The sequence below is a fragment of the Rana temporaria genome, chromosome 4 (genome assembly GCF_905171775.1).
Source record: "Rana temporaria chromosome 4, aRanTem1.1, whole genome shotgun sequence".
Classification (NCBI taxonomy): Eukaryota; Metazoa; Chordata; class Amphibia; order Anura; family Ranidae; genus Rana; species Rana temporaria.
Genome location: NC_053492.1, coordinates 230,866,190 through 230,891,104, shown reverse-complemented (window position 1 = coordinate 230,891,104; position 24,915 = coordinate 230,866,190). Strand labels below are relative to the sequence as shown.

At 43.9% G+C, this 24,915-nt stretch overlaps 1 protein-coding gene across 5 annotated transcripts in view; it reads right to left on the bottom strand.

Annotated features, from left to right (window-relative positions):
• SENP6 (SUMO specific peptidase 6) overlaps positions 1 to 24,915 on the bottom strand; it is a 147,784-nt gene that overhangs the window by 70,237 nt on the left and 52,632 nt on the right. For all 5 annotated transcript variants that reach the window (XM_040349975.1, XM_040349977.1, XM_040349976.1 and 2 more), the window contains 4 exons: positions 21,625 to 21,997; positions 15,758 to 15,978; positions 12,986 to 13,153; positions 10,713 to 10,746 (listed from right to left, as the gene is read on the bottom strand). In XM_040349975.1, coding sequence (XP_040205909.1) covers positions 10,713 to 10,746; positions 12,986 to 13,153; positions 15,758 to 15,978; positions 21,625 to 21,997 — 796 coding nt within the window. The remainder of the gene's footprint in view (positions 1 to 10,712; positions 10,747 to 12,985; positions 13,154 to 15,757; positions 15,979 to 21,624; positions 21,998 to 24,915) is intronic.

Below are 24,915 nucleotides of genomic sequence, written 5' to 3'. Positions count from 1 at the left end.
TCATATGCGGACATTATCCATGTGGGATCATAGTTACTAAAATAGCAGGTACTTTTGCATTTAATATCTATTTGAGTTTTCCTGTCTTATATTACCGTATTTATCGGGGTATAGCGCGCACCCCTAAAGTTGCCCGAATTCCTGTGGAAAAAAGATGTTTTGTACTTGCAGTTTTGTTGTCTTGCGCGGCATCCATCGGCGACCTCGTCGGGTCCGGCGTCCGCCTGCGGCTTCGGGTGTCCTTAGTCGGGTCCGGCGTCCTTCTGCGGCGTCTCTGCTCGTTTCCCGCGCCGAGTTTGAATACTGCGCCGACATATACCGAGCGCAGTACACTCGTGTATCTTCAGGCAGTCTCGGCTCTGACGTCCTGTACGCTCAGGACGTCAGCGCGAGAGGCGCCGAGACTGCCTGAAGATACACGAGTGTACTGCGCTCGGTATATGCCGGCGCAGTATTCAAACTCGGCTCGGGAAAGCGGGTATTGGCGTATACCGCGCACCCACGATTTTGCCCTGATTTTCAGGGCAAAATAGTGCGCGGTATACGCCGATAAATACGGTATTTTATAGACTGCCATATAAACCATTAAATTTAATCCTTGTAGATTCTGACCCCACATGCTCTATGAGCTTCAGCACGGTCCAATAGCCCCACAGTAATCCGATGGGTCCGACTCCCACCGGGTGCATGATATCCGATGACTAGTCAGTGTCGGTGGGTACTTTTTCGGCGGTATATGCGGTCTCCAAAAGGTCCCATTTATTCTGAATAAGCAATTGCATGCTCAGTTTGTTTACTTTCTCCATTTTAATATTTCAAGGACTGGAGTACTGTGTCTATTCTGGAAATTGTCCAACTACATCCATTCAAGTAGGAGCTGTCTTCTACTGGGGGCTCCTGCTATTGTGTGAAGGTGTTCTGTGTTTATACTTATGATAGTGTGCATTTTGTCTTCTAAGCTAGAAGATGGCAAATCTGACCAACAAGATCAGACCTCAGAGTCACCTAGGCTGGGTAATTGACTAGTTAATTAGCTCATTTTAATTTACATTTCTGGTTACAGTTTGAATTGTTAGGGTAATATGATCAGGAGGGAGGAACCTCCTTCTCAAGTTTATGAAAGCCTGAATACTTGTTCAAATAAACAGTTCCAGCTTTGCAGCCAAACAAGTCCTACCTAGTTTTGGCTGTAATATGTGGCTATAATTTTTTTAGTATTTATATTCAGACTGGAGGAAGTGGTATATGACGGATGCACTTAAGCAGAGTGTGGGACGTTCCGTTACAATAACCCTGTCCCTTTCTTTTGCCCTCTGTGTCCTAGCGTGGAGATTTTTCTTTACTTCCTGTCCCATACCAAAACAGGAAGTGAGAGGAAAACCATTAGAAAATCTCCCCTGAATTACTGTTCCAAAAATGTGAGATTTGCATTCACGTTCACCATTAATAAAAAAAGGTGAACATGACAAACGGGGAGGTGAATCTTCCTAAAAAGGGCACAAACAGCAATATAAAACTTACAGGTGTTCTCCACTCTATCCAAATCACAAAAAATAAGGATTTTTTTCTAAAGCTTACCTGTAAAATGCTTTTCTTGTAGTACATCATGGGACACAAAGCAGCCATAATAACTAACTGGGTTATACGCCTCCTACTGGTGAATGGACACTGGTAAATCAAACCAAACTAAAAGTCCTCCCCTGTACAGCCCCTCCTACACAGGAAGTACCTCAGTATTGTAGCAAACAAAAAAACTTTCCAGACAGGGTTTATCTCTGTGTCCCGTGATGTACTCCAAGAAAAGTATTTTACAAGTAAGTTGTAGAAAACATACTTATTTCTTTATTGTACATCATGGGACACAGAGCAGTCAAAATAACTAAATTGGGACGTCCCCAAGCAATGCTTCTGAGGGGAGGGAACCCACTATGACCAAAGAAACACCACTAGAACAACAAAATCTATATTGCTGTCTGCAGTACACTGCATCCAAATGCAACATCCTCCTGAGTCCCAACATTCACTTAGTAAAACCTAGTGAATGTATGCACAGAAGACCAAGTAGCAGCCTTACAAATCTCAGCCAGCAATGCTTGATGAACTGCCCATGAAGCACTCACTCTTCTGGTAGAGTGTGCCCTTACTGGAAAAGGTGGGGCCTTACCCCTTAATCCATACACCTGAACAATCACTTGGCGAAATAGTCAACTTAAATGCTGCCTGTCCCTTCTTGGGACCTTCTGGAAATACAAGCAGAACATCAAGCCTTCTGGATCATTGATAAACTGGCAAATCCACTGCTAAACAATCAACCTGGGTGCCACCTGCCCTTCATGGGCTCTTCTGGCTGCACAAATCAGGATTCCTAACCTGTGCCGACAACTCAAGTAGACCCTGAGCATCTGAACTACCCCTAGAGTAGGTAAAAAAATCTATCTCCTGCGTACTGTAGATTATAAGAAAAATATAAAAAGCAAGACACTGTCCTGATTCAAGCAAAAACTAGAAACCTGGGAGTGTTCAAGGAGCGAAAACATGCCAGCATGCGATTAAGCAATATGCAATTAGAGACATGCGTTTATGAAAGAATGTAGGTATGTGCTTAAGCAAATATGCGTTTAGGCAACACATGAAAGCGTGTGTCCAAGCAAACATGCCCGTACACAATAAGTGTCCATGGAGACATGTTTTCATAAACGAATGCTTGCTTATTCCGAAAATGCATGTTTATGCAACATACATTCTGCAACACGCATCTAGGCAAACATGTGTCTATGCACCATGTGTTTATGCAAACATGCATCCACGTATATCTATGCAAAATGCATACACACTTATGCCCACACATCTATACAAACATATGCATGTAAAAACCTGTATTTATGCAACATATGTCCACGCAGAAGCGCCGTAGCAGCCAGCCTGGAGGGCTGCATGCTTGGCGCCGCCCACTTGTCGGGTGCTGGGGCCACTGGGCGGGACCCTCTGCGAACATGTACCTATGCAGGCTTGTGTTCTATGCAAGTAAACAAGAGTGTATACTAAGCTGCACAAGATCAACCTCACCTGGGCCCATACAAGCCTTAGTCAGGATTAGCCAAGTACATAGGCATCCAATGCCCTCTTTCATACCTGCGTGACCCGTCCTGTGACTGCAAGATCCCTTCACATGCAAGTCGCAGCGACCTCAAAGCAGCTCCTGCACCACTCCAGACCAACCTTTGCGCGACTTGAGGTCTATAGACCTCAAGATTACACAGGTAGTGCTTCACGTCACTGCAAAAATCACATTAAGGTTGCGACCAAAATGCTTGACTTTCAAATTGCACAAGTGCGAAAAGAGCCCAAAACTAGGCTCCTGCAGACCCAATGCATGCTTTTCTGGAGACAACTCCAAGTGCACTGATGCCCATGGTCTTCCAAACATTTGCTTATTCCACATGTATGTATGTATGTATGTATGTATGTATGTATGTATGTATGTATGTATGTATGTATGTATGTATGTATGCAAAACATCTATGCAAAACATCTATGCAAAACATCTATGCAAAACATGTGTTTATGCAAGAACGCGTTTAGGCAACAAACTTGCAAGCATGTATGTATACATGCCACGCAGCCTTTCCTGCTTCAGCCTTAAAGTAAGCTCCTGCAGACCAAATGCACATTATTCTGAACTTTGCAAGTATGCACCTGTTCAACTGCACCAGATCCCATACCATTTTTGTGCCAAATGCACAGTATTCTGGGAGACCCAATACTTTAAAATGCACTGCTAGGGGTGTATCAACTTACAGTTGTACAGGCCCCCCAGTTTAAGCAGTAAGTAGTATATAATCATGACTTGTCTGGCCACACAGATCTCCCATAGTAAGTACTCACATTTCACTAGTATCCATGAGCTGGTGTTATGTCTCAAGAGGCCATGCTGTTGTGGACCTCGTGGTTTTCTTAACATGGCCGCCCTCCCACTTCCTGCCTATATAGCCTAGTGGCTGGAGGAGAAACAGCAGCCCACATGAGTAGAAAGTACATAGCATGATTAGCACAGCACACTGCTCCCAGTGGCCACGAGAGAACAGACACTCAGATCTTTTTTTTAAGAGAAACTACAAAAATGCAGACTTGCCATTCCTGATGCAGGGCTCTGAACATAACAGGAGTCCAGCTTCACCCATTACGGCAAGCTTTGTCATAAAAGACCTTCAGAAACTCCCCCCCCCCCCCTCTTTAATCTTGGGGCCCACTCCACTAGACCTGTATAGCACCCTACAGGAAAGCACCTTGGTCAGAACAAACACTGCACAGAGTTACATTACAGTGTCCAGCGCCTTAAGGCTACATTACTGGCAAAACCTCAAAGAATGGGTACCATCCATTTTGGCCGATGGCTTTTTCGAATTGATCCGATTTAAATCCATGATTCTTAATAGAACCGTCCAGACCTCCAAGTGTGCTCCAAAAAGCACACATCACATTAGTGACCATCCACCAAACAGACACGGCAAAAAAACTGAGGTACTTCCTGTGTAGGAGGGGTTATATAGGGGAGGACTTCTGTTTGATTGATTTACCAAAAGGACGCGTATAACCCAGTAATTATGGCTGCTCTGTGTCCCGTAATGTACGATAAAGATAAAGTGTTGTCTTTAGTTATATTTATGCCATTTCCTCTGCCCAGGTTGTCCTGAACCTGCCCCAGTCTGTGACTGGAGAGTAAAAGAAAAACCAGCAGTGATGAGCTCATCTCTCTGTTATCATCTTTATCTTTCCATCAGCATATGTCTTGTTGAAGCATTAACTGATTGGCTCATTGTACTGCTTCTTCCAATCTAGCCCTGCTTTACATGGGCCACAGTAGGGTAATACAAGGGAAAAATCAGGTGCTTACATGGGTTGCCCTTAAAATGTAATGTTGAATCCAAGTAGAAAATCTTCTAAAACCTTCCTCTCCAAGCATAAAAAAGATGTTAGCACATACATGAATGATCTCCATAAAGAAGTCAAGTTCCGTTCCATATCATCACACTGCTCTCTTCCAAATCTAGCAGCAGAAGCGAGTGGAAGGAGTCAGCAGGGCATCTAAATGTCTGTTAGATTGGCCCTGCCAGATTACTGCTATAACATTTGAGGGAGGTGCCCTGTTATCACTGTAGTCCTGTCAATTGTCTCAAATCTTGTGCTTCTCCAGTCAGACTTCAGTACATTTAAAAAAAGTTTCCCCCACTCAGTTCACAGTAGGTCTGGCTAACCTTTTCTCCACAAAACCAACTCTCTAATGAGATTTTTCTGAGAGTTCACATTATGCAAAAAGATAATAAATGCAAACATATTGAATAAAGAAAATAAGTACATTTAGGCTGCATTCACACCTTGGCGTACAAAATCGCGGCGTTTTGTCCCGCAAATTGCGGCGTTTTGTACCGCGATTTGCGGCGACAAAACGCCGCGATTGTGAATGCAGCCTTTACCCCCTCTATGGAGATGTTTCACATCTCCTATGCCGAATGCCGAAAGCCGCCTGAAAAAAAGGTCCGGGACTTTTTTTCAGGCGGCAGGCGTACGGCGTTCGGCGTGGAGATGTGAACCATCTCCATAGAGGGCAATGTAAAATCATCCCTCTGGCGTCTCGGGGCTGCATCGGCGTCGCACTACAGGCGTATATATGCCTAGGTGTGAACCGGGGCTTAGGCCTCATGTACACTGCTGCTGGTTGCTGGTAAACGGACGTTTAGGAGCAGTTTGGCATTTTTTTCCCCCAACTGCTCCTGAACTTTCCTCTATGTTATCTTATCAGTACAGGTACGCAGTTGTTTATAGTAGTTTCTAGGCAGTTGTGTTAAGAGGCTTTTCTGGAAAGCAAAAAAATTAGTTCAGACGCTGAGTTTAGAGGTATTTCAAGCGTCAAACACGTAAACGCGGCTTGCAAAAACGACGTGTTAAAATGTGGGTTACTATCTGTCAAGTTAAATCGTTCAGGAGAGGTTGTAAAAATGTCCCGTGTACATTAAGCATAATATAAGAAGCTCAGAACTCAGTCTAAGGCAGTGAAGTAATGATCTGGCAAATATCAAAGTCTGCCTCTCTACATCTTTGGATTTTAAATGCAGAGTGGCAGAAGAAAGACAGACATTGATTTTTGCCAGATTGCTATTCAGCTCCCTTGGACGGAGCTGCCAGCTTCCATGCTGATATGTAGCACCCAGCTAAAAACACTGCACACGCTGTCAGAGCAGCAAAGTAGCAATCTGACAGAAAATAGAATTTTAATCTGAAAAATCAGTCTTCCTTTGTCCCCCTGCTCAACTGCCACCCCTCCACCCTCAAAGCAATGGAGAGATAAATGCAAAGGGCACAGTTGTGATATGTGAGCAATGCAGACTTCTGCTACAGAAGGGCAGAGATGCGAACTCGATGACTTTTCATAGAAACAGGCTGCAGTGACTGGTTGTCTCAAGAGGAAATGGGTGCCTTTCAAAAAAAAAAAAAAAAAAAAAAAGAAAAAAGAAAGAAGAGCTTGTTTTATTTAATGGAGCACATGAGCTAAAGCCGAAAAGATGACTTGATCTGCAACAGGAATCCAATATCACAAAAGACTACTACTTTTCTTCTACCTGGAGTGTAATTTAAAAACCCTTTTGCTGCCAGGCCGTACATCATATGGACCTGACACCGGGGGCTTCACACACAAGCCGGTGGCTGCAGCCATGGGGATTGTGTGTGTAAAACGGACAGGAATGCTCCTGCCTGTCAGGTGGATGCATTCAGGCAGCTGCGCTGTCGCCCGATTGCTTCCACACAACCCCGGTACTGGTGCCCCACCCCCCCGGCACCTACGCGTCAAAACAGATTTTCGATACGCGTTACATATCGCCATGCATGCCGGAGTAAGTGCAAGAATTCTAGCACAAGATCTCCTCTGTAACACTTAACTTATGACCTATAGCGCTTTTGAAGCGTCGCCTATAGCAGATATAGGCTACCAAAGTTTGTCGCCATTTCACAGGTGTACGCAAATTTAAAGTTTGACAAGTTGTCGATCCATTTACTATGTGCCAGCTCGTCTTTTATATTTTACTAAATAATTTGGTCGTTTGTGTTTGTTTGCCCTAAAATTCACTTGTGTGTTTATTACTGAAATTCTGCATTTCCTAGACCTTTGCGATACCAAAATACATTTTTTATATAGTGCCATTCAGTTACTGAAACACCCCACGTGACTTACAAGGTTACATGGGGTAAACATTGGTCACAAGGTGTAAACATTGGCACATTGCACAGCACCCCAGGGCAAGGAGATCGGCTGCATCACATAGTGGGTGGCATCTTACAGCGTTAAAAAAAACAACACACAACACGATCATTAAATCTATTAAAATGCTTGCCAACCTGTCTGTGCCCCAATATGTTGGATATGACTGCTATAGCAATCGTGAATAAAAACGAGGCTTGGCTACAACATTACTGAGCATGTGCGAGATTACAGTAGAGACAAAGGGCAGAAGTAAACTGCGCCGCAGACTGGGAGGACAGTATATAAGATGGCACTGGCTGCTGCTGGGAAGCAAGCAAGAATAATGCAGAATGTTATGGAAAGCTTCATCAGGCTGGATTAATAAGGAGCATTTGAAGGGCTGCGTTAACTACCTCTTTAAGTACCCCAAGGCCCCCCCTTTCACACAGAGGTGCTTCTAAACTGCCAGTAAAATACTGAGCACTTTTGAAAAGCTTTCCATTCATTTCAATGAAGAGGGGTGTTTTTTCACCGACATACCCCGGTGTGAAAGCATTCATTGATATTACAATATAGAAAAGCCGCGACAAAAATTAAAACAAATTATTTTGTAACATTTAAAAAAGTCTATAAAAGATGAGAGGAGTAATGAATTCCGAGCAGCATCAGACAAATAATTCAGGTGAAAGGATCCAAGGCTGATTTGCATGCAGGGACAATAGCTGGTCAAATTTTCAATGCATCAGGTGACATGCATAAAGTCTGTGTTATCCCACCACCAGAGACATATAGCAGCTTACCAGATGGCAAGCCTTTGATGCAATTGGCTATAGCCCAGCCACAGCCTTTCAATCCCCTGGACTAGGACACTCCGAGGTTACCAACCAGATCACAGCCTCAAATGGAAAATGATGAGTGATTGCGGTTTAAGACGCAAACACAACCCGTCAGCAGAGCAGCGGCAATTAAGCGGTCCAAATTGCATGTATCGGGAAACAGAGAGGGACGCAATAGCGTGATACCGTAAGGTATAACAAATTTATTAAAACGATAGTGTACTTACACTTAGATAGATAAAAAACAGCATGTAGCAAACAGATAAAAGCCGGCCGGCTTGAGGAGCCCTCCTCCTAGGCGTGGAGGCAGCATCAGTGACGGCCGGCTTTTATCTGTTTGCTACATGCTGTTTTTTATCTAAGTGTAAGTACACTATCGTTTTAATAAATTTGTTATACCTTACAGTATCACGCTATTGCGTCCCTCTCTGTTTCCCGATGCATGCAATTTGGACCGCTTAATTGCCGCTGCTCTGCTGACGGGTTGTGTTTGCGTCTCAAACCGCAATCACTCATCATTTTCCATTTGAGGCTGTGATCTGGTTGATATCCTCGGAGTGTCCTAGTCCAGGGGATTGAAAGGCTGTGGCTGGGCTATAGCCAATTGCATCAAAGGCTTGCCATCTGGTAAGCTGCTATATGTCTCTGGTGGTGGGATAACACAGACTGCATGCATGTCACCTGATGCATTGAAAATTTGACCAGCTATTGTCCCTGCATGCAAATCAGCCTTGGATCCTTTCACCTGAATTATTTGTCTGATGCTGCTCGGAATTCATTACTCCTCTCATCTTTTATAGACTTTTTTAAATGTTACAAAATAATTTGTTTTAATTTTTGGCGCGGCTTTTCTATATTGTAATCTTTTCTGTTATCACACGCTAGCCGCTGCCTGAGGACTGTGTTGTGGCAGCGCGTTTTTTTTGTTTTATTTATTCATTGATATTAATGGAAATACATTTTTTTGATCTTTGCATGCGTTTTTTTTTTTTTTTAGCATGAAAGCGCCACCATGTTAAAAAAGGGTCTAAAAGTTGTTTAAAAGGAATCCTGGCTATTATTAACGAGTTGGTAGACTCACTTTGCATACTAGGATTATTAGGATATTGGCTTGCACAGGAAACTTTTTTTCCCCCAAGTTTACTACTGCTTTAAGGAAAAAATAAAAATCAACTTCCACATCTGCTCCAGAAAATCAGGATAACAATCAAAACAACAATATACAATTTCAATGGGCTGCCCTACTATATAAAGCTCATTGGGATTATACTTAAAAGGGAAGTGTCACCCAAAACTGGAACTTCCGCTTTAAGCACTCCTCACCCTCTAACATGCCACATTTGGCATGTAAATTATTTTGGCGGGGGAGTAGGGGCTTAGGTAGGAGTGGGACTTCCTGTCCCACTTTCTACTTCCACCTAGGGACTGCCTAGGCCACTCCCCCTCTGCCCCTAGGCGGCCCCTCCCTCTAGGCCAGTGGTTCTCAACCTGGGGGTCAAATGACGATTTGCCAGGGGTCACCGAATCCTGGGCTGTTCCTGAAGCCCGCAGCACTCACAGTCTTTTTGCAGCCGCCCAGCAAGGCAGTCCCTGGAGCCTGTGGCATGGCTGTGGGGCAGAGACTAGAGCTGACTGGTGAGAAATGTGAAGTGGGAGGGGCTGGAGGAGACCCTATCTTCTGATTTCGGCATAGGTGTCACTGCTGCAAGACACCACAGAGCTGGAGAATACATGGAAGGGAGGGGAAAAGAGGGTGAGAAAGAACAGGAAAGATGGCTAGAGAGGGATATTTAAAAAAAAAAAAACACAATAACTTAAGCTAGAGATAAAGGGGAAAGCAAGGAGAACATATAGAGAGTGGTACATCCTAAAAAGGTACCACAAGGGGTTTTAATACTGTACGAGTGGAAGGGACTCAGGGAGCCCTGAATGTCCGTGGGTTAGGGGCGCAAATTACTTGGGTGCTGACAACCCATGCTTTGGAAATTCTACTGTTAGTGGTCCCCACAACTTAGGAACTTTTATCAAGGGGTAACCGCACTAGGCAGGTTGAGAACCACTGCTCTAGGCGAACTCCTGGGACATGCGACAGGTTCCAGGAGATCGCCTGTTCATTCCGGGAGCGCAGCGCAACTCGCGCAGGTGCAGTGCATGCCCGGCCGTGAAGCAGAAAGCTGTCGCGGCTGGGTGCCCAGAATGTGACTGGAGGCGCCGAGGAGCGGAGCGACGCTCCGTGTGGTCGCATCGCTAGACCGTGGAACAGATAAGTGTGTTTATTAAAAGTCAGCAGCTATACTTTTTGTAGCTGCTGACTTTTAATAAACATTAAAAGGCTAGAAATCTGCTTTAACTGTAAAGGATGACATACATACCAAAACACCACAGAATTATGCATTTAATACCTTCAGGCTGGTTAATATTGTTAAAAGGGAAATATAGTAACCGGTATTTTACCTGCACTCCAGCGCTGCAAAGTCTGGCAGCTCCCTCGCCATTGCCGACATTTTTATCTGCTCTTCTTCTGGGTTAGGCATTTTTAGCCAACATAACTGGCCTAGGATAATGGTAACCCCATGCACGTAAAGGGAGACTTCTCTATTACACCAAGTAAGTACCAGAAGTATAAAATAAATCCTTACCTTCCAGCTGTACCTTTATGATGTCTAAACAAAACTGTAGAGAGAAAAAAAAAAGTTACCCAGTTAATAAGTAAACCTCTCTGCAATGGCATAAAACTCATCTGGTTTAGGAAAAAAAAAAAGTCAAGTCATATTTATTAGACAGATTTACATTTTCCAACTGGTACATTAGACCTACAATATCAGTTCTAGAAACAGATTTGTATCACCAGAAAAATCGTATTTTTGCACCCATGTTTTTTTTATGCCCACTGAGGGACAAAAGAAGTCTTAAAACTTTGGGTATAAAAATTTCCTCAGGTTTAGGCCGATACGTATTATTCTACTTATTTTTGGTGAAAAAAATTGCAATAAGCATTTATTGATTGGTTTGAGCAAAAGTTATAGCGTTTACAACATAGGAGATAGTTTTATGGCATTTTTATTAATAATATATCAGGGAACAGACGATTAGTGTGACTGCCACACAGAACGGGGAAGGTGTGTTTACACTCACCTCTCCCCGTTCTTCAGCTCCTGTGACCGATGGCTGGGCTCTTAAAGGTGACGTACAGGTACGTGCCTGTGCCCAGCCGTGCCATTATGCTGATGTATATGTGCAGGAGGCGGTCTTTAAGTGGTTAAGAAAAAAGAAAAGCTACAAAAAAAAAAAAAAAGGCTATATGAAGCTATTTAAACCAGCTCCCCCCCACACTCACCATTAGGCAAAAGGCGCCAGATGACGGCCACAAGCACTTCCTGCTCTTCTCCACTTTGGGAAGGAGATGGGCGGGCAGAATATACAGGCAGAAATCCCCATTAGTATTGCTGGTTGTTGCTTGTCATACCAGCGGCGACCACAAGATGACACCAGACTACAGTAGGAATTATAGGCCTGCAGTAGACCGCAAAGCCGCGGTCTCAATTACCAGCCGGAGCGGCACGGAGAATGGTGGCGCAGGATACCCCAGCGATCTGGCGCCCGGGAATTGTCGAACTCTGCACTAGCATAACTGCACCCGATCTCTTCCCCATCACAAGAGCCGACGATCGCAGCTACAACAAAGATAACCAATGTTTCCCATTGTTTACAAGGTGTGGGGGCACAGTTCCTCCCCTCAGTGCAGGTGCGGCATGGGGAACTGTGAGATTGTAATGCATTAGTGTCTCACTGACACTTCCCTGTGCTTTTGGGGAGTGAGTCGAGTTATGGCAAAAGAGGCTTTGCGTGCCGATTGCGGCACCATTGCCGGGGGTTGCCTACCCGATTTAGATTGTATACCTAGGCGTGGTGGGTGTTTAACACTATTTTATAATGCTTGGGGGTTCTAAGTAATTTTCTTGCAAAAAATACAAATTTTAACTCGTAAACAAAAAGTTACAGAAAAGGCCTGGGTCAGCAAGTGGTTAAAAAAATGTGAATGTACCCATGTACTCTATGAAGAGGTATGTAATGTGTCCAAACTATATAAACAATAGAAATACATCAGTCTGACATAAACCTTCAAATTTGAATAGTTTACTGCAAGGATCCTTCGTCAAAACAAGACATGTTAAAGGATAAAGGTTTGTTAAAAACAAAACAAAAAAAAACAAACACACCACACAATAAACATGTAATTCTTGCCTCTTCTGTGCAGTTGGTTTTGGCTCCTCCTCTTCTCGAGTGCCCCGTTGGAGAGCCACTCTCCCTCAGGGCACTCGTGCAGGCACGCTCCCATATCCTGCTGCTGAGTCCATTGACACAAACAGGACTCGGCCACGCCCCCCAGCTCCTGCTTCATTGGATTTAATTGGCAGAAGTGGGAGCCAATGGCTGTGCTGCTATCAATCTATCCAAACAGTATCTGAGACACTGGCTGGAGCTGGTGTGCTCGTCCCAGTCATTGGAAAGACCAAGTTCAGGTAAGTAAAAGGGGGGCTCTGAGTGGGTTGCTGCATCACAGGAGGGTTTATACCTTAATGCATACAATGTATTAAGGTGAAACACCTTGAGGCTTTACAACACCTTTAACTTCAAAACCCTTTGTACAAAATTCTAGGGTTGCAATAAACAGCCCACTCCTACTGAACAATATTCTAACTGGGCTCTTCAGAATAACTAGCAAGTAGCAATAAGGAGCTACTTTTAGCAAGTACCATTTGCCTTTTCACAATGCAGTAAAGTCTCTGGAGTCTCTGCAATGTCTTGTTGGCAGAGTTCAGGCAAGAATCATAGCAGGACACAGCGGTGCAGAACTCTAAGAAAGCCTGTATATTGCCCTCTTGGAAAAACAATGTTTTTATATACTTACCACAACAGGCTCTACTATTGCTCTATACAGGGTTCCCACACGTATATTTCGACAATGCACAATGATACTTTCACAGGTTGCAAAACCCACTGGTAAAGGCTCACTCGGACCATCTGACTGGGCAACCTTTCGGCGCTTAACGGGCGTATTCGTTACAGAATTGCCAAACTGTGGGAAAAAAATAAAATTAGTACCACAGCTGCCACAATACACCATAATTTTGTCTTACTAGGCAATGAAATAGAGAACAAACTGATGCTGTAGCTTTACAAAATTGTCAGGAATTTCAGTTAAATTCTAAACAAGCCTAAACCTACTACCACCCCTAAGTCTATACTATCTACCCTGTAAAGGAAAATATGTCTATACCTACTTATTCTGAAGCCATTCTGGTACGGTCACATGATCAGGTCCGAGCGCCAACTTCAGTGTAGAAGAGAGGCAGAGACAATGGCTGCAGAGCCTGGGCAATAACGTTACCCATAGGCTTACTATGGAGCATCTGTTGTCAGCTGTCTATGCTGAAGCCTGCACTGGGAGCCGATCACGTGACCGGACCAGGGCAGCCAAGTAGACATCTTTTCTTTTGCACAGTAAAATAGTCTTGGAACTGGGGTGGGAAAAGGTTTAGGCTTAGTTAGAATTTGACTGCAATTCCAATTTAAAATCCAATGCCATGCAAAACATTTAAAGAATAAGTAAAAGGCAAAACCTTTTTTTTTTTTAGTTTTGGATAGAGTTAAGATACCAATAGAAACTGACAGGTGTTCTAATCTGTCTATGCCTCCGCCGTTAGGGTGATTTACTCCCTCTATCTGTCCGTGTTACCATTATCATTGAAAGTAAAAGAAAATCCCAAATCTTAGGTTGTCCTCACTTCCCCGTTTGGCTATGGAACATGAAGTGAAGGGAAATCGCCACAATTGGACTCTATCCAAAAAATGGAAAAAAAGTTTTTCCTATAGTCCTACTTTAAATGGTGCATTGTGCATCAATTACCTAACTCCACAGGTTTAATTCCAAACACTTCTTTCCAAGCCATCTTGCTGTGTGATGAATCAAGAACACACTTTCCTCTATGATCCTAGCTAATTTCCTGCCCTGGAGCCCCTCCTTTTATGCGCACCAGTTCCCTTACTGGCCCAGGAGTTTCACCTGCCTCTGGAGTCTATCAGAGAGGACCCGGATGCTGCAAGGGATAATGCCACACAAAAAAAAAAAGGGAGGCGTCCACAATTTGCAGGCAGTGATGAGAACACCAGAAGAAAGACCCCAGAGGTAAGTAGAAGATGAGGATAGTCACGTGACCCTGACTTCAGGTAATTAAATGGACAACCAATCAAAGCCAAACTCCAGCTTACACTTTAAAATTAGTTAAAGCAAAAAATACACACACCCCCCCCGAGATTAAGATTTCACATAACTAAAAGCTGATCATTGTATACGCCCATCAGTAATAAATGGCTTGTCTCATCTCTGTAAACAGATTCATCTGGAAGAGATTTTTTTTCTTTTAAAACATCACCAAATATAAGTAAAAGAAAGAAAGTCTTAAAAAGAAAACAAATGCAGACATCACATCTAAGAATTGGTAAACTGGATTAAAATAAAAATGTTTGCTTTTGGGTTTAATACCAAATTAACTTTGCCACAAATGCAATGTCTTTGTGACTTATGAGCTTGAAAGAAAGTACATCTTTTTCTGTATACCACCAATAATGTAATGGATTTGAACAAAGGCAGAATTGTTGGGTGACTAGACTATAAAAAATGAAGGCGTTTGCTGTACTATGTGATGTAAGCACAGCAATCTCCCCGCTGAGCTTTTGTGTTCTGCGGGGGGGCCCCGGCACTGGCTGCCAGCGCTGATCAGATGTTGACGGGCTGCTAGTTTCCAGCATGCCCGTTCGACAAAAGCCAGACGTTATGCCGGCTTCTGCTGGACAGGCTGCAGCTTCTGTTGAACCGGCCGATATTGAGCTAGTGTGTACCGGCCTTAATTCAAAGGATTTCCTGTAAAAATAAAAACACGCATAAAAAGCCTTTAAGAAAACTAATGCAGTCACTACATCTAAGGACTGGTAGGCTGCAGTATATATTACATTTTTCATTTTTAGCAAGAATGCACTTTAAATCCTAAACTGTATGTCTGCACTTGCCTTTTACCAGTCTCTTCACTACACTCTGCAGAACTTGCCTTTTACCAGTCTCTTCACTACACTCTGCAGAACAGACAACTTTGTTTGAGAAATAAACGGTCTACACAGTATAAATGGTGTATATAGGGTAAACTGACCAACACAGTTACCATTTTTTTTTTTTTAGCACTACTAATAAAGGTCTTATGTACAACACTGGACATTTGTCCTGCTCTTCTAAACGCAAGGAGAAAAGCAGTGGCAAAAACTCCTTGGAAACACATTTTGGTGTGTTTAAGCGCTTCATGTGCGTGAGTGTTCATTCAATTTGATGGCCTGAAGATTAACTTATTCTGGCCATTGAAACGAATGAATGTTTAAATGCTAGAGCATTTTTGCCAAAACGCTGCTGCTCCTGAATGCACGGGCAGTATTTTTTTCTGCCTCCAAGCGCCTGTAAATGCTTAGATGTGCATGGACCCATAGCCTAATTAATTTAGGGGTGTTTAAAAGGCAAAAAAAACATCCTGTGTGCTTGAGACCTAAAAACATACAAACTAGAAGAAAAAGATATATAAATTAAATCGGTAGAGAAAGCCAAGATGAATACAAATATTTTAATTAAAAATACTACCTGATCCTTCATTCTTGCTTTCCTGGGAATTGTGATGTCAGCCTCTGCTGGGTTACTAAACTTGATATCTATAAAACTATTTTCTCGCAGTGCTGCTTCAACTTTTCCAGACGATGGAACGGGAGAAGAACAAGCGGAATCAGCAGGTCGTGGAGAGATGCTTTCTATTCTACTTGTACTTCCAGTGCTAGCATTGTCTTCATCATCACTGGATAGGATTACTGGAAGTACAAAATACATTTTCAAGTAAGCAACTATAAATAATGCATAGTGTTATCAAAGAAATCAATCTATTCAGATCACAAAAAAGAGGCAAACAAGATGCATTTGAAACACAGTGTGCCCAATACCTTAAAACTGGTGAAAATTAGGTGAACAGCAAGAGGTAAATAGCATTCTAATAGAATTTCTTTTACGCTAAATAAATACCGTATTTATCGCGGTATAACGCGCTCCTGCGTATACCGCGCACCCCTAATTTTGCCCCCGAAATTCCTGTAAAAAAAAAAAAAGTTAAATGATTTTATTACTTACAGTTTTGGTGTCTTCCCAGCGTCCATCGTCCGGTCTCCGTCTGCGGCCTCGATGGTGTCGTCCCGGCTTCTCCAGCGCGCGCCTCACGTCGAGTCCCCGCTTCCCGCGCTCAGTTCGAACGCCTCCGCCGACATATACCGAGTGCAGTACACTCGGGTACATTCGGCAAGGCTCGGCTTAGCTCACGCTCTGTGACGTTTATGCGTGAGCACGAGCGAAGCCGAGCCTGGCCGAATGTACCCGAGTGTACTGCACTCGGTATATGTCGGCACAGGATTTTTAACTGAGCGCGGGAAGCGGCCATCGGCGTATATCGCGCACCCACGATTTTCCCCTTATTTTAAGGGGAAAATAGTGCGCGATATACGCCGATAAATACGGTACATAAACTGTTGGAGGTATTCTCTACCCATGACCCAAACTTATCTCCAAACCTCAATCTTCTCCTCTAAAACATTATACCAGAATTGTTTTCTTTACTTTGTGCATGTGCAGAGAAATCATTTTGGATACACCCTGTGATGTCATCACAAGCCTTGCAAACTATGGCAATTGCTGGAAGAACAGATCAGTAATCCATCTCCAATGAGCCCTTTTGCTGCACACACACACACACACACACACACACACACACACACACACACACACAATGTGTAGACAGGCTCAAAGACATCACAGCAGTAACACTGTTGGCTGGGAAAATACATAGTAGGTGACATTATGCAGACCAGCTGGGGAGAACTAAAGGGAAGGCTGGCAACACCGTTTTGGATTTCTGGGCAGGAGAGACAGCGCTGTTAGCATGCAAAAGGCAGTCAAGAGCGCAATGGATTTTTGAAAAGATTATCAGTATTTTTGGAATTTGCAGTATTTAAAAAAAGGGATAAAAACGGACAGAGATGCACTGCATATGCGTCCAAAAATACACTTTTGCGTAAAATGACATTCTTGATCTCCTATTCTCAGAGGTAGTTTGTTAGAAATTCATTTGTTCCACACAACAGACTGAACAGAAAATCAGCCAAAACAGTATTTTAGAAAACAGAAGCAGCTGGATCAAACTGTGGCTCTGTAAATCTGTTTAAAAGAATGGAGATATCTGCTCCACCCAGGGGACAGCTACAGAACGAGTAAAATATGCTTTAATAAACACCAGGAAATTCACTACCTGCTGGTTCTTCAGTTAAATTACCAGCTAGTTTGACCCAGCGACCAATAATAATATTTAGAGACACCCCCCCCCCCCCTTAACCACAGGCATACATCGGTGGCAGCATTTGCAGGAGCAATGTAAGACATGGAGTTTACTGCCACGGAACAAAGATTGGAAATCACTGACCCTGGGGCACAACACCAAGGGTTCCATTCGGACCGCTGACAAAAGGGGGCCTTTTTTACTGCACCAACCACCAATACCGGGGCATTTATTTTTCTCCCACTGACCACCAATGCCCAAAAACGAAGTGAAGAACAATGAAGTGGCCCTTTTTTATTTTTAACAAGTTTGGAGATACCAGATTTAACCTTTTGAGTGTGGGTTTACAGTAACCAAAGTGCGACCTTATACCAGGAAGGGGGGGTCTCTTGCCCTCCCCCTCCCTATCTTGGGACCTTGCACCCTAGCCGCACATACCTGGGATTCTACAGGATGCCACAAGATTTCCTGTAAGCTTTGTTCTATATAAAAGAGAGGCATGGTTCACTAGTGCAATACATCACACATGGATGAGGGGTTCTTTAAGACCCCTGTGCTTCAAACATCAGAAGTGAAGTGCCAACAACATGGAGGAATGCCTATCCAAGTCTGCAGTCCAGAAAACATCTTGAGATCTTTTTAGCTGGACTCGGAGGAGAAGGAAATGTGGTAATAAGAAAATGAATTGAACAAATTGAATCCAACCTAGGGCCCTGAAGAACAGGAGGACGACATTGTTACACAAACTACTTAGGGGGTGCAAATACCTTGTTCAGGTGTGCCCAGTCCTTGCACAGGTCCTCTTCAGTATGGGGATACAAAAAAAAAAAAAAGAACTTGGTTTGGGTCCTTTCCATGACAACAACCCAAGATACTGGAACCTTCAGTGTCTAAAGTAACAACAGTACTAATTTCTAACAGACCACCTCTACGAGCACACCCACTGCAGACCGCTGAGTTGAAGAAACATTAGTGGCCTTGGAGTCTTCATGAAAGCATTCATCCGCTTCACAGGAATCCACTTTCTTGGAGCTTGCCTCCTCCACTTCCATTTCATCCAACCCAAGAATAGGTTGTAGTGAAAAATCACAAGGTAGGTTCTACGGGGACAGAGATCTAGACCTCTCAGTCATCTCTCCATAAATGCTTATTGTAACGGAATGACCCGGGACACCCAGAGACTTTATAAGGAGGTGGTGTACTCCTGTACCGGCTTCACCAAGGAGTCTTATGTCTAGGGTCACCTTATGTCTGATAGGGCCATAGGGTGACTGAGAAATTATGTCCTAAATTACAGGACAGGGGACATCACCGATAGTTCATATTGCAGGATTTTGAGATACTGCAAGATGTTGGTTAATTGTGACCCAACCAGTCAATAGTGACTCATTCTATGATTAGCCCTGACTAGTGACATGCTAATTGAGTCAGGCTCCCGGAAGACCCTTTCATTGTGTGATAACACTGCTTTAAGCCTATTGATGCTCAGAGGTGTGAATACCTTTCGGTCAAGCTGTATGCAAAGACAGAACGTCTATCTAGGGATGTGGATTGAAGAGATCATTGTGTGTGATGGTGTTTTGTTTGTTATGCTGTTAATGAAGGAATGTGCAGTGATTAGAGCATGATAATTATAGGCCGGCGCCGACATGTCTAGAATGTTTAGTAATTAGCTCAAAGAATGTGATTGAAGCCCCCCATGGTGTGATGTGTGGGTGGGGAGTTTGATTGTTCATGTGCCTTGAAAACTGTATAAAATCTAAGAGTGAACCATTAAAGTTGTCTGACATTTGAAACCAGTACCAGAGCTGTGTGAGTCTCGGTTATTCTGGCAAATGAGATGGATCGGGTCCTGTTGGTTGGAGTGTCGATAAGCTGTCTTGGATGGGATGGAAGGTCGTAAACGGTGGTGACCGTTACACTTATGTATATCTGCCAACTGTTCCATCACAGTGGAATAGGTAGCACAGAATTCCACTTTGAAAAGAAGGTCCCCAAGGATGAAGCCCCTGAAGGAGCTAGCTAGAACCTGGATGTTGCCTAAGAGCCAGATCCGGTTTGCTGCCCTTTAAATAAATTTGTAGGTCAAAGACAATCAGACATAAGGGAGCTTGGATTCCCAATCCCTCCAATGGGGTCATATTGCACCAAAAGGAAGCATAATTTACAAATCCTGCATACTTGCACCGATAAGGGGTGAGGGGTAACCTCCCAGTGTCCCACCACCCGGAGGCTTTGAGGTTGGCAGTTGTGCTGCATCCTGTGCTGTTGGAGCTGTACAGTAAAACAAATCAGCTGATGTTTTGTTCCAAAAAGGCTTGAATGAATGAATGAAAAAACTTATATAGCGCGGCACATGCGAACTGAATCGCCTCTGGGCGCTTGATGTTTCGTGTCTCATGACATCAAAAGAGCAGAGTTTTAATCCGTCTTCTGAAAGTCAGGTGGTTTTCCTCCAACCGAACGCTGGTTTTTAAAGCGTTCCATAGTCTTGGACCTTGAAAAGCAAACCTTCTTTCTCCTTTGGACTTGTATTTGGTTTTTGGCACCTTGACCAGATTTTGGTCAGTGGATCGCAGAACGCGATTAGAATTGTGAGGTTCTATCTTGTCGCAAAGATATTGCGGCGCCTTCCCATGGATGCACTTATGTGTCAGGCAGAGTGCTTTAAATACAATTCTGTCTTTTACTGGCAACCAGTGAAGGGTTCTCAGTGAAGGCGAGATTGATTCCCATGTCCTTTTCCCAGTCACCAGTCTGGCGGCCGTATTCTGTACGACTTGCAGACGAGCGATTTGGTACTTTGGGAGCCCGAGGTAAAGGGCATTTGCATAGTCCAGTCTGGAATTCACGATTGTTCCCACCACGACTGCTACGTCTTCTTTGGGGATAAATGGAATAAGTCTGCATAGTAGGCGCAACAAATGGTGCGATCCGCTGACTACTGACCCTATTTGTGCATCCATTGTCATGAAGGCGTCGAAAATGACTCCTAGACTTTTGACTTTGGAGCTAGGGGTGATGCTTTGGCCCAGAATGGGCGGCGGTGTCCAGGTGGTTGCCAGTTGACTCTTCCAGAATGGCACCCACACATGCCTACCAAGTTCTCATGGCCTCAAATGTGAAATAGCACAGGCAGGGAGGCAATACCTGCGCAGCCAGGCCGCACTTGTGCAATAGGCAGCCAGCCATGCCTGCTCATTAGACTGGAGGAGGAATCGGCAACCAAATGGGATGGCACGTGCGCACCCAGTACTGACCAAAGTCCACAGAGCTCTCTATAGGCGTATAACAGACTGAACCTGCAGCTCACAGGTGAAACAGGGAAACTGTCCCCTGCATGCAAGTCCCATTAATCACCCAGTGGCAGGGGACAGCATAAGGGGAACCCCCAACATAACAGGGATACTTACTGTACACACAGTCAAAAATTTGTTAAACTTTCACCTAATCCTGGGCAGATATACCCCGCAGGGTCTTCAGGGACTGGGGACTGCCATAGCATATCACAGCTCTAGACCTGTAACAACCCACCAGCTAACTCACAGGTGCAATTGCCTGTCAAAATGAGTGCCACACGTGGGAATATTGTGCCAATGCAGATCACATATCTGTTTCTCCACAGGTGTCCTGGTACTGTACCCTTTGGATACAAGCATCTTTAGGGACTGATCCAAAAAACAGCACTGAGACACAAAGGCAGTTCAAGTACAAATCTATGCATTTAAGCAGAAAAAGCTCATCAGCAGAGAGAAACGGGTCCATCACCTACTGAAACTAGCAAAAAGCTGAGGCAATGCTGACTGAGTGAGAGGATTTATACTGTGCTGTGTCAAGCTTTGCCATTGTCCAGTCACCTGGAGCATAACCCATTAGTGTAAGAATGAACTCTGTTGTATTCTGTGATGTACGATCAAGAAAATTCAACTTCCCCCTTCTCTTCTTTGGGTTTTTTGTAAACCATAACCGCTCTTATTTCTTTGTGCCACAAGACCTGTCTTAAACACATCTTAGTTTACCAAAATTATTTTTTGAGAGACATTATGAAATGCGGACATCTACTCTACTTCTGAAGCATGTGAAAAAAACAAAATCGCTGTAGTGTATAAAAATGGAAAGAAAAACAATTGTTACTTACTTGTGTCATTTGGTTCTGATCTAGTGCTCCTAATTCTTGCAATTTTTGTAACCTTGCTTTCAGCAGAAAGTCCAATTCTTCCATTTGGTGTATTTGTTTTCCACCTTAACGTTTCTTTTTTTGAAATGGAATCCATAGGAACCTTAGTATAAGGAGAGCCATAAAAGTTCTTAGCACTTATTTTGTTGACAGGAGTTTCTACAGTTTCGTTTTGATGAATTGAAGGCCGAGCTAGGAAAGCAGGTGATTCAGACATGGAGGCGTTTTGTCTGTAAAGTTTTTGTGTACATCCACAACTTTGGCATTTTGTCTTAATCCTATTGTCTTTACCACAAGATGCGCAACATTGAAAAGGTTCATTTTGCTCCATGCTCTGTCAGAGAGAAAAAAAAAAAAATATAAAAAATAAAATAGTACAGTAATTTAAATAACTGATGGATTAGGGTGTGAGAAGTGAAATTTAGCCAACAGTGATTGGTTTCTTCCCTATCACAAGACCTACTTTTAACACTGTTGCTTGCTATAAGAAAAAACGATCACACTTTAGAAAAGAAATATCAAGCAGGACTACATACAGTACATACAAAATGAGTGAACGCAAGTCATAACATAACTGAAAAATAGGATTTTTTATTACAGCTTACCTGCAAAATCCTTTTCTTTGAGTACATCATGGGACACAGAGTCTTTATTCATTACTATGTGGGTTATATGCTGGACACGGGTTTAATCAATTAGAACAGGAAGTTCCCTCCCTATATAACCCCTCCCATACTGGGAGCACATCAGTTTTTGTCGCAAAGCAATAAGTGTCCCAATATGCCCAAACAAGAGGGGTGGGAACTCTGTGTCCCGTGATGTACTCAAAGAAAAGGATTTTACAGGTAAGCTGTAATAAAAAATCCTATTTTCTTTATCGTACATCACGGGACACAGAGTCTTAATCATTACTATGTGGGATGTCCAAAAGCAATGCCTACTGAGGGGAGGGAGACACCAACAACGCAGACTGCCATCAGACATGAGGACCTCCAACGCTGCCTGCAGCATATTGTGCCAAAAAAAGGCTGCATCCTCCTGCCGTCTTATGTTCACTCGATTGTGCTTACGGTCACTAAATCCTAACGACCAAGTTGCGGCCTGGCAAATCTGAGTCATAAAGGCTTGGTAATGCACCCCGCATGAAGTGCTTACTATCCTGGTAGGGTGCACCCCAACAGAAACAGAGGGAAGCCCTCTCTTTAACCATAAGCCTGAATAATAACCTGATGAATCAACATTTGACAATAGTTGATTTAGACGCTGCCTGCCCCTTGCTGGGGCCTCCTGGTAGCGCAACAACATCAGTCTTCTGTATCCGAGCAGCCGCTTCAGATAGGTCTTGACCTCTCTTACTCTACGAGAGAGCGTGTAGCCATTTTAATAGCTAATCTGAACACTGCCTGCCCACATCTAGGGTTTTCTGGCAGCAAAACAAAACGTTAGGTTTCTATATCTGAAAACCTTCAGATAGATCTTTAACTGCTCTCATCTCTAGAGAGAAAAGCAATAACCTTCCTTCCGCGGACCAAGGAAAAAAGGAAGGCAAGAATATCTTGGATTCAAAAGAACACTAGATCCTTCTAGTAAATAAGGTTGGGTGAGGATTTAACATCACCCTTCTTGTGAAAATAATCAAGTATGGCTCTATACAAAGAACATTGCAAATACTTTCTTGCAGATGCAACCAAGAACACCAATTCCCTCTTTAGAAGAATGAAGGGAGTATGGTGCATCAGCCCAAGGTGCTGACCCTGTAAGCCGAGACAACTAGATCCAATCTTCCGAGCCTAGGGGCGACCTAACTGGCGGACTTATACACGTCACCCCTTGTATAGCGGCCCGGATCAAGAGTGTGACACAAGCGACCCTTGAAAATTTTTACAAGCCTGAGATCGGATCCTTGATGGAACTTAAGGCTAGCTCCATCTCCTTTCCAATGTAGGAAGGCAATAATCTTTCCTAAGACATACTACCAAGGATGCCACCCCTTGGTTTCACACCAGGAACATGGGCCTTCCAGATCCTAGGATATCTGGTCCTGGAGGCCAGCTCTCCTGTATGAATCAAGGTAATTGCCGCCGATTCTGAAAGCCCCGATCCTCAAGAATGCGGGCTATAACAGCCAGACCATTAATACCCCTGTATGCATGACAGGATGTAACCCTGCGAAGCAGGCCTGGACAAGCCGTAAGGAGCCCTGGTTCCTCTACGATCACCTCTGCTGTCCCTGCACAGTCAGGTCGTATGGGCTATGCCGGAGCAATTGGGTCAGCTTCCGTTCTTCTGATGTAGCATGGAAGCCACGAAAGTTGAGGCCCTGGGGGGAGAAAACACATAAACCAGCGACGACTGGTCCCCCAGGATCACCAACACATCTGTTCCGCATGCGGGTGGATCCTTTGTCCTTGACATAAAGTTGTTCAATTTCTTGTTGAACCTGGACGTCAACACCCCTTATGTACAGGGTACCGTTTCTGTGACATTTGGTCAGAAACAAGTTGGGGTGTAGAGGTTAATCCCCTGGACATAATTGTAGACGGCTCTAGCGAATCGCCTGCCAATCTAGTATTCCATGAAATGACGATTGTCAATAGGCAAGGCACAAGCTCCTCCCTGGTAAACAAAGCAAACCACCAGAGAGGCATTGTCAGATTGTATTCAGACAGAGCAATCCTGTAACTTAAACGTTCAGGCCCTTAAGCCAGATGCTCCATCCGTAGCTCTAGAAGGCTGACAGATAAGGCTCCCTTGGAGCTTGACCACCTTCCCTGTGCCGTGGTCTCTTCCAGGCCTTGATTCTATCCCTAGAGGCCATCCTTCGCAACCTGCTCCCAGGTAAAGGGTATGAAGGATCTTCCCTTCTGTCAATCATTCAGTCAAGAACCATCAACTGAAATTCCAGCATATCCCTGGGACCAGACTCCTAGGATAATGCTAGGTTAGGATCTACTTGTTCCAGGCCGACCGAACAATGTTTATATCAGCTTTGAATAAAACTGAGCATAGGGAACTGTCTCTGAATGAAGCCAGCATATTCCCACTAGACTGGGATCCTAAGCCAGGAGTTCCAGATATTTAACCATGCTGGACTCCCCTAGGCCCAGCCATGCTACTGACTGATCTGTCAGCAGGAGTTTGCTTCGGTATGCCATTACTGCTATACCCTGGGCCTTTAGCTAGAGGCGGGTCCTAGCAGCCTCGTAAATAAACACACCTGCAAATAGCTCCCCATATGTGCATGTGGCAAGC